General features: G+C 38.8%; 1 protein-coding gene across 3 annotated transcripts in view; it reads left to right on the forward strand.

The window, feature by feature from the left end:
- PHEX (phosphate regulating endopeptidase X-linked) overlaps window positions 1–12,584 on the forward strand; it is a 227,400-nt gene extending 214,816 nt beyond the window's left edge. For all 3 annotated transcript variants that reach the window (XR_013412723.1, XM_077988390.1, XM_001087261.5), the window contains 2 exons: window positions 6,671–6,747; window positions 9,155–12,584. Coding sequence is in view for 2 of the 3 variants with exons in the window: in XM_077988390.1 (XP_077844516.1) it covers window positions 6,671–6,747; window positions 9,155–9,257 (180 nt within the window). In the remaining variant the exon portion in view is untranslated. The remainder of the gene's footprint in view (window positions 1–6,670; window positions 6,748–9,154) is intronic.
- The last annotated feature ends 425 nt before the right edge of the window (window positions 12,585–13,009 follow it).

A 13,009-nucleotide genomic window follows, 5' to 3' on the forward strand; every position in this document is an offset into this window, starting at 1 on the left:
TTGGCAGGTCCCACCCCCATGGAGCACAGCAAGCTAAGATCTACTGGCTTGAAATTGTCACTGTTAGCACAGCAGTCTGAGGTTGACCTGGGATGCTTAAGCTTAGAGTTGGGAGGGGCGTCTGCCATTGCTGAGGCTTGAGTAGGCAGTTTTACCCTCACAGTATAAACAAAGCCACTGGGAAGTTTGAACTAGGCAGTTTACCCTCACAGTATAAACAAAGCCACTGGGAAGTTTGAACTAGGCAGAGCTCACAGCAGCTCAGCAAGGCCACTGTGACCAGACTGCCTCTCTAGGCAGGGCATCTCTGAAAAAAAGGCAGCAGTCCCAGTCAGGGAATTATAAATAAAACCCCCGTCTCCCTGGGACGGAGCATGTGGGGGAAGGGGCAGCTGTGGGCACAGCTTCAGCAGATGTAAACGTCCCTGCCTGACAGCCAGTGCAGCAGTCAAGCTCTGCTAAGGGTCAGACTGCCTCCTCAAGTGGGTCCCTGACTCCCATGTATCCTGACTGGGAGACACTTCCCATTAGGGGCCGACAGACATCTCATACAGGGATAGCTCTGACTGGCATCTGGCAGGTGCCCCTCTGTGGACAAAGCTTCCAGAGGAAGGAGCAGGCAGCAATCGTAGCCTTTGCTGGTGATACCCAGGCAAACAGGGTCTGGAGAGGACCTCCAGCAAACTCCAGCAGACCTGCAGCAAAGGAGCCTGAAAATCCACGAAGATGGGGAGAAACCAGTGCAAAAAGGCTGAAAATTCCAAAAACCAGAATGCCTCTTCTCCTTCGAGGATCATCAGCAAGGGAACAAAACTGGACGGAGAATGATTTTGATGAATCGATAGAAGTAGGCTTCAGAAGGTGGGTAATAACAAACTGCTCCGAGCTAAAGGAGCTTGTTCTAACCCAATGCGAGGAAGCTAAGAATCTTGAAAACAGGTTAAATGAATTGCTAACTAGAATAACCAGTTTAGAGAAGAAGAACATAAACGACCTGATGGAGCTAAAAAAGACAGCACGAGAACTTTGTGAAGCATACACAAGTATCAACAGCCAAATTGATCAAGCGGAAGAAAGGACGTCAGAGATTGAAGATCAACTCAATGAAATAAAACGAGAAGACAAGATTAGAGAAAAAGGAGTGAAAAGAAATGAACAAAGCTTCCAAGAAATATGGTACTATGTGAAAAGATCAAATCTACATTTGATTGGTGTACCTCAAAGTGATGGAGAGAATGGAACCAAGTTGGAAAACACTCTGCAGGATATTATTCAGGAGAACTTCCCCAACCTAGTGAGGCAGGCCCACATTCAAATTCAGGAAACACAGAGAACGCCACAAAGATACTCCTCGAGAAGAGCAACTGCAAGACACATAATCATCGGATTCACCAAGGTTGAAAGGAAGGAAAAATGTTAAGGGCAGCCAGAGAGACAGGTCGAGTTACCCACAAAGGGAAGCCCATCAGACTAACAGTGGATCTCTCTCCAGAAATGCTACAAGCCAGAAGAGAGAGGGGGCGAATATCCAACAGTCTCAAAGGAAAGAATTTTCAACCCACAACTTCATATCCAGCCAAACTAAACTTCATCAGTAAAGGAGAAATAAAATCCTTTATAGACAAGCAAAGGCTGAGAGATTTTGTCACCGCCAGGCCTGCCTTACAAGAACTCTTGAAGGAAGCACTACTATTAGTACCAGCCACTGCAAAAACATACCAAATTGTAAAGACCATCAACACTATGAAGAAACTGCATCAACTAATCGACAAAATATCCAGGTAGCATCATAATGACAGGATCAAATTCACAGATAACAATATTGACCTTAAATATAAAGGGGCTAAATGCCTCAATTAAAAAAGACAGACTGGCAAATTGGATAAAGAGTCAAGACCCATCAGCGTGCTGTATTCAGGAGACCCATCTCACATGCAGAGACACACATAAGCTCAAAATAAAGGGATAGAGGAAGGTCTACCAAGCAAATGGAAAGCAAAAAAACAAACAAAAAAGCAGAGGTTACAATCCTAGTCTCTGATAAAACAGACTTTAAACCAACAAAGATCAAAAGAGACAAAGAAGAGCATTACATAATGGTAAAGGGATCAATGCAACAAGAAGAGCTAACTATCCTAAATGCATATGCACCCAGATTCATAAAGCAAGTTCTTAGAGACCTACAAAGAGACTTAGACTCCCACACAATAACAGTGGGAGACTTTAACACCCCACTGTCAACACTAGACAGATCAACGAGACAGAAGTAACAAGGATATCCAGAACTTGAACTCAGCTCTGGACCAAGTGGACCTAATAGGCATCTACAGAACTCTACATCCCAAATCAACCGAATATACATTCTTCTCAGCACTACATCACACTTATTCCAAAACTGACCACATAGTTGGAAGTAAAACACTTCTTAGCAAATGCAAAAGAACGAAAATCATAACAAACAATCTCTCAGACCACAGTGCAAACAAATTAGAACTCAGGATTAAGAAACTCACTCAAAACTCCGCAACTACATGGAAACTGAACAACCTGCTCCTGAATGACTATTAGGTAAGTAACAAAATGAAGGCAGAAATAAAGATGTTCTTTGAAACTAATGAGAACAAAGACACAACGTACCGGAATCTCTGCGACACATTTGAAGCAATGTGTAGAGAGAAATTTATAGCACTAAATGCCCACAAGAGAAAGCAGGAAAGATCTAAAATTGACACCCTAACATCACAATTAAAAAAACTAGAGAAGCAAGAGCAAACACATTCAAAAGCTAGCAGAAGACAAGAAACAACTAAGATTGGAGCAGAACTGAAGGAGACAGAGACACGAAAACCCCTTCAAAAAATCAGTGCATCCAGGAGCCTGGTTTTTCAGAAAGATCAACAAAATAGACTACTAGCCAGACTAATAAAGAATAAAAGAGAGAAGAATCAAATAGATGCAATAAAAAATGATTGATAAAGGGGATATCACCACCAATCCCACAGAAATACACACCACCATCAGAGAATACTATAAACACCTCTATCCAAATAAACTAGAAAATCTAGAAGAAATGGATAATTTCCTGGACACATACACCCTCCCAAGACTAAACCAGGAAGAAGTTGAGTCCCTGAATAGACCAATAATAGGCTCTGAAATTGAGGCAGCAATTAATAGCCTACCAACCAAAAAAAGTCCAGGATGAGACAGATTCACAGCCGAATTCTACCAGAGGTACAAAGAGGAGCTGGTACCATTCCTTCTGAAACTGTTCCAAACAACAGAAAGAGAGGGAATCCTTCCTAACTCATTTCATGAGGCCAGCATCATGCTGATACCAAAATCTGGCAGAGGCACAACAAAAAACGAAAATTTTAGGTCAGTATCCCTGATGAACATCGATGCGAAAATACTCAACAAAATACTGGCAAACCAAATCCAGCAGCACACCAAAAAGCTTATGTTGGCTTCATACCTGGGATGCAAGGCTGGTTTAGCATATGCAAATCAATAAATACAATCCATCACATACACAGAACCAATGACAAAAACCACACAATTATCTTAATAAGGCATTCAACAAAATTCAACACCCCTTGATGTTAAAAACTCTCAATAAACTAGGTATTGATGGAACGTATCTCAAAATAATAAGAGCTATTTATGACAAACTCACAGCCAATATCATACTGAATGGGCAAAAACTGGAAGCATTCCCTTTGAAAACCGGCATCAGACACGGATGCCCTCTCTCACCACTCCTATTCAACATAGTGTTGGAAGTTCTGGCCAGGGCAATCAGGCAAGAGAAAGAAATAAAGGGTATTCAGATAGCAAGAGAGGAAGTCAAATTGTCTCTGTTTGCGGACGACATGATTGTATATTAAGAAAACCCCATCGTCTCAGCCCAAAATCTCCTTAAGCTGATAAGCAACTTCAGCAAAGTCTCAGGATACAAAATCAATGTGCAAAAATCACAAGCATTCCTGTACACCAATAACAGACAAACAGAGCCAAATCATGAGTGAACTCCCATTCACAATTGCCACTAATAGAATAAAATACCTAGGAATACAACTTACAAGGGATGTGAAGGACCTCTTCAAGGAGAACTACAAACTCCTGCTCAAGGAAATAAAAGAGGACACAAACAAATGGAAGAACATACCATGCTCACGGATAGGAAGAATCAATATTGTGAAAATGGCCATACTTTCCAAAGTAATTTAGAGATTCAATGCTATCCCCATCAAGCTACCACTGACTTTCTTCACAGAATTCGAAAAAACTACGTTAAACTTCATAGGGAACCAAAAAGGGCCCATATAACCAAGACAATCCTAAGCAAAAAGAACAAAGCTGGAGGCATCACGCTACCTGACTTTAAACTTTACTGCAAGGCTACAGTAACCAAAACAGCATGGTACTGGTACCAAAACAGATATATAGACCAAGGGAACAGAACGGAGGCCTCAGAAATAACACCACACATCTACCACCATCTGATCTTTGACAAACCTGACACACATAAGCAATGTGGAAAATATTCCGTATTTAATAAATGGTGTTGGGAAAACTGGCTAGCCATATGCAGAAAACTGCAACTGGACCCCTTCCTTACACATTATACAAAAAAAATCAACTCAAGATGAATCAAAGACTTAAACGTTAGACCTAGCACCATAAAAATCCTAGAAGAAAACCTGGGCAATACCATTCAGGACATAGGCATGGGCAAGGACTTTATGTCTAAAACAGCCAAAGCCAAAATTGACAAATAGAGTCTAATTAAAGAACTTCTGCACAGCAAAAGAAACTATCATCAGAGTGAACAGGCAACCTAGAGAATGGGAGAGAGTTTTTGTAATCGACCCATCTGAGAAAGGGCTAATACCCAGAATCTACAAAGAACTTACACAAATTTACAAGAAAAAAAAAAAACCAACCCCATCAAAAAGTGAGTGAAGGATATGAACAGACACTTCTTAAAATAAGTCATTTATGCAGCCAACAAACATGAAAAATGCTCATTATCACTGGTCATTAGAGAAATTCAAATCATAAACCACAACGAGATACCATCTCATGCCAGTTAGAATGGCAATCATTAAAAAGTCAGGAAACTACATGCTGGAGAGGATGTGGAGAAATAGGAACACTTTTACACTGTTGGTGGGAGTGTAAATTAGTTCAACCATTGTGGAAGACAGTATGGCAATTCCTCAAGGATCTAGAACCAGCAATCCCATTTGACCCAGCAATCCCATTACTGGGTATATACCCAAAGGATTATAAATCATTCTACTATAAAGATGCCATGCACACGTATGTTTATGGCAGCACTGTTCACAATAGCAAAGACTAGGAACCAATGCAAATGCCCATCAATGATAGACTGGATAAAGAAAATGTGACACATACACACCGTGGAATACTATGCAGCCATGTAGAAGAATGAGCTCATGTTCTTTGCAGGGACATGGATGAAGCTGGAAGCCATCATTGTCAGCAAACACACACAAGAACAGAAAACCAAACACCACATTTTCTCACTCATAAATGGGAGTTGAACAATGAGAACACATGGACCCAAGGAGGGGAACATCACACACCAGGGCCTGTCAGGGGGTGGGGGACTAGGGGAGGGATAGCATTAGGAGAAATACCTAATGTAGAGGGCGGGTTGATGGGTGCAGCAAATCACCATAGCACATGTATACGTGTGTAACAAACCTCCACGTTCTGCACATGTACCCCGGAATTTAAAGTATAATAAAACAAATACAAAAATTAGTTGGGCTTGGTGGTGTGCACCTGTAATCCCAGCTACTTGGGAGGCTGAGGCAGGAGAATCGCTTGAAACCAGGAGGTGGAGGTTGCAATGAGTCAAGATTGTGCCATTGTACTCCATCCTGGGTGACAGAGCCAGACTCCATGTCAAAACAAACAAACAGACACAAAACTTGGGTTTTAGAGTCTGTATCTTGGCATGTGCTTCTGTGGATAACACAGAAGTAGAAAAGAAGGATAAGGATGTGTGCACTGGCCGTTAGTGTAGCATCTTCAATTGTTCTTAAGGCTCTTAAAACTTCTGTCAGGTTTTAAAGCTTCTGCCAGGAAGTAACATATATTACTTCGGCTTCTGCTCACACTTCATTGGCCAGAACAAGCCATATCGCCATGCCCAACTTCAAAGGAGATGGAGAAGTGTACATCAATCCTAGGCCCAGACTAGGGTGAAGCAAGCAAGGCACTCAGGGGCAGACTACTAACTTCTCATCGCCATCCTCAATAATGGGTGGCTGATTCATTTTATTGATTTGAATGAGTATGGTTAAATTTGAGAAGGACTATTTCAAACATTAAATTCATGGAATGAATACACTAGTGGATTCCTGGGCACATATACGATTCTCTTGATTTAAAGCACTTGTCTGAAAACCTTTCTCACATACTCAAATTGTGAAATTATTCACATTGATAGAATCTTCTACTCTGGGGATCAGAATAATAGATGTTATTACCAATGACGGTTTTATTTGATCTACTAAAACTGTTTGTCATCCACTGATTCTAAAATTATTCTTCAGTATAATTTGGAGCATTTAAGACAGTAGAAAATACATAATTGGAATGAAAGCTCATTTGTTGGGATGCTTTTCTCTTCTAGGTGAGGTGCAATTCCTACAGACCAGAAGCTGCCCGAGAACAAGTCCAAATTGGTGCTCACAGTCCCCCTCAGTTTAGGTAAATGGGCAAAGGGGTGACGGCAGTTTTTAACAGTGCATCTCCCCCCTTTCTCCCCCACCCAGCCATCCAAGGGCTCTACCAGATAGGTGATCTGAAAAAAATCGCATATTGTGAACTGTATGATTTCCATTTTGCAGCCAAAAAATATCTGGCCACACAGAAACTAAGTATCTTCTTTCATTAGTAGTAAGCTGGTTTAGTCAGCACTCTCTCACCTGAATTTCTGCTGGTGGGTACTTGTACATATCTCTAGTCTAGCGCTACATTAAGTGCCAATGAGACTATACAAGACTCCAGAGGTAATTTGGAATCCAAATCATAGCTTTAGTATTACATCGCATTATCTTCCAGTTTTTGAAAGAGTCTCAGTAAACTGCATTATTGGACTTACTCAACTGCTTACTCTTTTGGTCCAAAAAGCCTTTATTGTCTTAGGCAAGGATGAGATTTGATGTACTCTGCCTTAAAACACCTAGAGCTATGGTTTACTTTGTTGTAAAGAATATCCCCTTTAATACCTCTTCTTCTTTCACACAGTCAAACAGCAAACATGAATGAATGGCCACTTTCTAAATAGCTCTGAACACAAAGGAGGATACATAGTATTATTTAGCAATTATAATTTATATCTAGAGTTAGAGAGTCTACATTTTGGCTTGCACTTTGGATCATATTTTGAAACAGTAGCTTATACAAAAAGGGAAGAGGATTATGAATTACAGTCTTATTTGTCAGAATGTATAAAACATTAAGTACAAATAAAATTAAAGTTAATATTACTCACCCTGTACTCGGTCCTATAGGTTGACAGAAATTTTCTGTAGTAGGGGAAAGATAAGTATGATGAGAAATGCAAAAACCATAACAATTTATATGTATTCATTCTTTGTTTAGGATATTATATCTGGATATCTTTATATTTAATGTTTAAATGAATCCATTAGCATATTGCAAGAAAGCTATCTAAAATTTCTTCTATATTTTAAATCTTATTCCTAAGATCTTGCCTTAGAAATGCTTCAGAAATTTATTATAAATTACCCACTAGCATAAAAATCTAATCACTGTGTTGGAAATTTCTCCGCCACTGGGCTAAACTGTCATGAAGGCTGACGGTCTCGAATGTACTAAAATGTGTTCCCACTGACAAATGGTGCAGATGAAACCACACAGTAGATTAATTACTCAACAGATACAAGTTTTCAGAAACTTATTTCCTTTAACTAGTTGCCTGTAATGTTGAATTTTACAGTGTATGCTTACTAATTATCAGCTATATTCTATCTTTAACACTTGCCTAGGGTGAATCATACTATGAAATATGCATCCCTACCCATATATTCAGCTAAAACACAAGCGGTTATGAGGATTTTTTGGCTATAGTGCATTACATTTATTCAAATGCCCGTAGGTAACAAAGTCATTAGGGAAGAAATAGTGACTGAGAATGCTGAGTCTCTAGTCAACCCTTTGAACATGGAGTTGAGTAAGAAGTAGATGAAAGGGGGAAGTTGTTTTGTGTGTGTGCTGGCTTGTTACTGAGGTCTGCAGTAACTGTAGATTTTGAGTGCAGCAGAAATCACACAACGGCAATATCACTTCCAAAAGACAGCTGCAATCAAAGTACTGCATAGGAATCCAGTCTTTACTGTAGTTGGAAGCCTATAAGAATGTGATATATTGGAGCTAACTCCAGTGAAGAATTACTCATCAGTAATAACTAGATACCATTCATTAATTGATTGTTGCATTAATCAAATTCTGGGCAACTATGAGCTTCCATACCTAACACTAATTCAGAGAAAATGTTTCTGTAGATTGAATGAATTCTTTAAAAATAGCGGGAAATGCAACAACATGGATGACTCTTACAGACATTATATTCGGTGAAAGAAGTCAAAGACCAAACAGTACATACCGTGGATTCCATTCACATGAAGTTCAAAATCAGGCAAAGCTATGGCAATAGAAGTCAGAATAGTAGTTATCTTTGGAGATGCTGTTGGTATGGAACAGGCGGGAGCCTACTGGGTGCTGGAATGTCTTGATCTGGCAGGTAGTAATACGGGCACATACACACAAAAAACTGTCAAGTTCTACATGTAATATTTTGTATAGGTCAGTTATATTTTCTATAAAGTTTTTAAAAAGTTAGAAAAACTAATACTGGTGACAATACAGTTTTATAAGAATTTGAAGACTGTTGGAAGAGTAATGGGGCATTTGCTTGGCATTCAGGAGATGCTGGTTCTAGTCTGTTCATTTTTTTTTGAAAAGTTGTCTCCCTGTAAATAGATTAAAAGAATGGCAACATTCTTTTTAGCAATATTCTGCTATAGTTTTATACAGAACCTGTTGATGTGCAAGAATTGTATGACATATGCTTTGACATACCTTTTTTCAGGGTCAATGGTGCAATTAGTAACTTTGAAGAATTCCAGAAAGCATTTAACTGTCCACCCAATTCCACGATGAACAGAGGCATGGACTCCTGCCGACTCTGGTAGCTGGGACGCTGGTTTGTGGCATCCTGAGACAGTTGCACAGTGCCAGCAGAGGCTGCACTGAGCCTTCATCGCCCATTGCTTTAGGCCTGGAGACTTTCATTTTTAGTGCATTTTCATTATTTGGGTAGGTGACCTGCTTGGATCTAGACAGTATATGTTCAAAGTTGTAGAGCTTATAAAATGGAATACAAGCATGAACCAAGTATGTTTTTTTAGAAAATCAAACCAACAAAAATAAATCCCTAGGCTACTTTTGTTAAAATGCTATCTGCTAAATTGTTGCTCTTGTCCATTTTAGTGTGTTAGCCACAGTTATGTGGTACATACCATTTCAATCTATAGCTTTGTGGGAAGCCTAAATTGATGTATCCATTAAAAGTTCAATCTATTAAACTTGTAGCCTCTCGATGAAGACACGTTCATGAACACCTGGGAGGGCGTGCTGCTCTGTGGAATGCAGTGCAAGTTTTTATGGACAGTAATTACACAGCATTCCTCAACTCTAAGGTAGTTAAATTAGAAATATGTTTGATCTCCATTTTACAATTTTTGATGAAGTTCTTGCCTTCAGCTTTGGAGTCTATTGGAATGAAAACGTGTCTCACAGCTTGCATCTCATGTAGCAGATTGCCCTGTTCAAGTCAGCATGAACAAAGCTGGCAGAAAGGCTACTAGGTAACGGATTTGAGTTTATTAAATAGAAAAAAGGGAATGAGGATATATCTTTAGGTCCCAGAAGAAGTAAAACCTCCTAGTTACATAACAGCAGGGAAACTAGGAGATGAAATCTCCAAAATTTTGTCCAATCTGTATGAACTGCAGTGATTGTCTGCTAGACACTTTTTTTAGTCTAATTCTTGTTTGTTTCATTAGCTTCACATGTGTGCATTGTACTGGTTTTGAAATGAGCAGACATTGAGAAAACAATTTTCTGATTTCCCATTAGGAACATATGACTTTCACTCCCCTTTAGTGCAAAGGAACAAACATCACATTGAGGAGGGAGAAATGTGCCCTTCTGTTTCAGCTTAATGTTACCTCTCTTTAAAAAAATTCTTTTTAAAAAATTTCTTGATTGATGACATTCTGGAATTTACTGATTCAATTTAAAATTCCCTGCATAGTCCAAATAAACATAATTTTTACTCTTCAAGTCATCTAAAGAGTTGTGAGAAAGAGCAGTACTATGTGTTTTATCCTTAGAGCATTATCCTTCTAAGTGAACTCCTTTCTTATTAGTGAGTGTGTGTGTGTGTGTGTGTGTGTGTGTGTGTGTGTGTAGGATAAAATTGTAATGGCCTTAAAGTTGTTACCTGGCATTTTTGGTCTCTTAAAATAGGCATCCCCATACCCCCTTTACATTATTCATTATACATGAGGTGCTGGGTTAAGTGGGCCAATAGGAAAATCTCAAAAGCAAAATGACAAATTCAGATTAACCACAGGAAGCCATTTTATGTCCCTGCGATTTGTGATTCTTTTTAAAATATATATATATATATATATGTATGTGTGTGTGTGTGTGTGTATGTCATGTCCTTTTGTAGCCATGGGAACGTCTGAAGGGAGAAAAATGGAGGGGCACCATCATGAGGAAACAATTATACTGCATTAGTCAGAGGAGAGCAATTTTCCCCTTGACTTCTTCCTCTCTGAATGGATAAACTTGTGAAGGGCAGCTACCTTCTCCTCCTCTTAACCTGGCTTAATATGACCTTAGTTTGTATTTCTAAAAACAAGCAGTATTAGGTTGGGAATGTATGTGTCTTTTCTCTGGAGGAAGCATTCTGACTTGGTTTATAGACATATAAGATACTCTGTTTTATTCCTGCACTTGGGTGTTTGTTTAAAATCAGCTGAGGTTTGTCATGCTTATATGAATAGTGTTTCCCTTCTAGATTTCCTTTATAAACTCCAAATAAACACATTCCTGCAGGTCAGAGAAAGTGTTTGATAAAAGCATAGAGTTATGGCTTTGGAAACAGAAATTAAGTCACTTGTTGGTTTAGCAAAAGTGGTTGGTGATTAGTTGGGGCCCTCACAGTTTCTAGATAAGAAGCTTACCTTATCCTGATTCACTTTACTTGCTGTAACTGTTATACTGAAAATTGTAGGTAGGATGTCCATTACTAAAACAAAGCAAAACAAAACAACAAACCAAAAGCAGCAATACCAAATCATCACTACTAGCTAGAACAATTAGAAGGATTGAATTTCCAAATATATGCTCATGTTTAACTCTTCCAATTACATTCTCACTGTCCTTTCTCTTAGATACAGATTGCTAAGATTAACAGACACTGATTAAGTGGTAGAAAGAGAAAGGTAAAATGCAACTGGAAGGGAAAGAAAAAAGTAGGGAGACGCTGGCCTATGGATGTGGCTCTGAAGAGAAGACAGGATCTTGGCGTTCCTTGCTAAGCACATTCACTGGAGTAGAGCCATAAAGTTTTAAAAAAAATGATGGTAAATTAAAAGGATATTAGATATTAGATATCAGACTAGGGCTGCTATAATACAGTTCTCTGATTCACACACCAGATGTTCTGCCAGTGAACTATTGTCTGGGCATTGGAAGGAGTTAGGGTTTTTGTGTTTGTGAAAATCTCCTGGATTAGTAAAAAATTATTTCAGATATAAAGTGGTTTTATTTGGGCTCATCACCATTGCCCAAAGTATACTGAGCTTTTCACTAAGTGCTCAGCATTGGCCTCCTGTTCTCATTTATTCATTTTATGAGATGGACTTGGACATCACTAATGCAAACACGATTCATAAATTATCCTGAAGTTTATTTAGTGCCTTGCCTCAATGGAGCTTAAGCCTAGCACATAAATTTTATCTTATTTAGCCCTGGAGCATCACTAAGAAGCAACTAGGAACTATGGCTTGCCAGACAGATTCTGCTTGTGCCAAAGAAGTGGAGAAGCCTGAAATCTCTTGTCAAGTATCCCACAGGAAGGAAAGGTAGTCTTTGGGCTTTGGTCTACTGACCTGTGGATTAACCTCTATCCCTTAGATTATCCCATTTCTAAGTAAATTTATTCAATCAGTATTTCTATAATCACTTAGCATTTGATAGGCTTCGTCCTTGATACATTTAACATAATGCCTCAGTTGCATATTAAATTATGGAAGAATATACGATTGCTTCATATAACAACATTCTCATCACCAGTGACAGTGTCCTACTGGTTTGAAGAGAGATGTTCTTGGATTATACATTTTATATCTAAATGGTTACTGTGAGACTGGTTGTATTTTCTGCTACTCATGAAACGATGTAAACAATCATTTTAAGGACAATAAAAAGTTGGTTGAAGGCTTTCTGTGTCTTTCTTTTTTAAAAATATTACAATCTATTAGATCTGTTAACATATTCCATCCTGTTTTACACAACATTTGCCAAAAAATAGTGTACAATAACTGTACTATATTAGCTTTCTTGGCTTAGAAAAGTGGGATTTGAATGCAGTAACTTTCTCCATAGACAAGAAGGTATTTACGAGGTTGTCATTATATTTTCTTCCAGAATGTAAGTCAGCAGATATGGTTTACTGCCTTTGTAATAATATTTCTATAGAGAAAGAGATGCCTCTGAGGAAATTATCAACGGTGATAGGGGATAGGGCTGATCTCACAAAAGTGACAATGAACATCACAGTTACTATCAAATCAAAGAATCTCTGTGTTATCATCATTCTGTAACAATCCAGTCGATTTATAGTTATTCATTCCCAGCACACAGTAAC

Source organism: Macaca mulatta, chromosome X (assembly GCF_049350105.2).
Source record: "Macaca mulatta isolate MMU2019108-1 chromosome X, T2T-MMU8v2.0, whole genome shotgun sequence".
Taxonomy (NCBI): Eukaryota; Metazoa; Chordata; class Mammalia; order Primates; family Cercopithecidae; genus Macaca; species Macaca mulatta.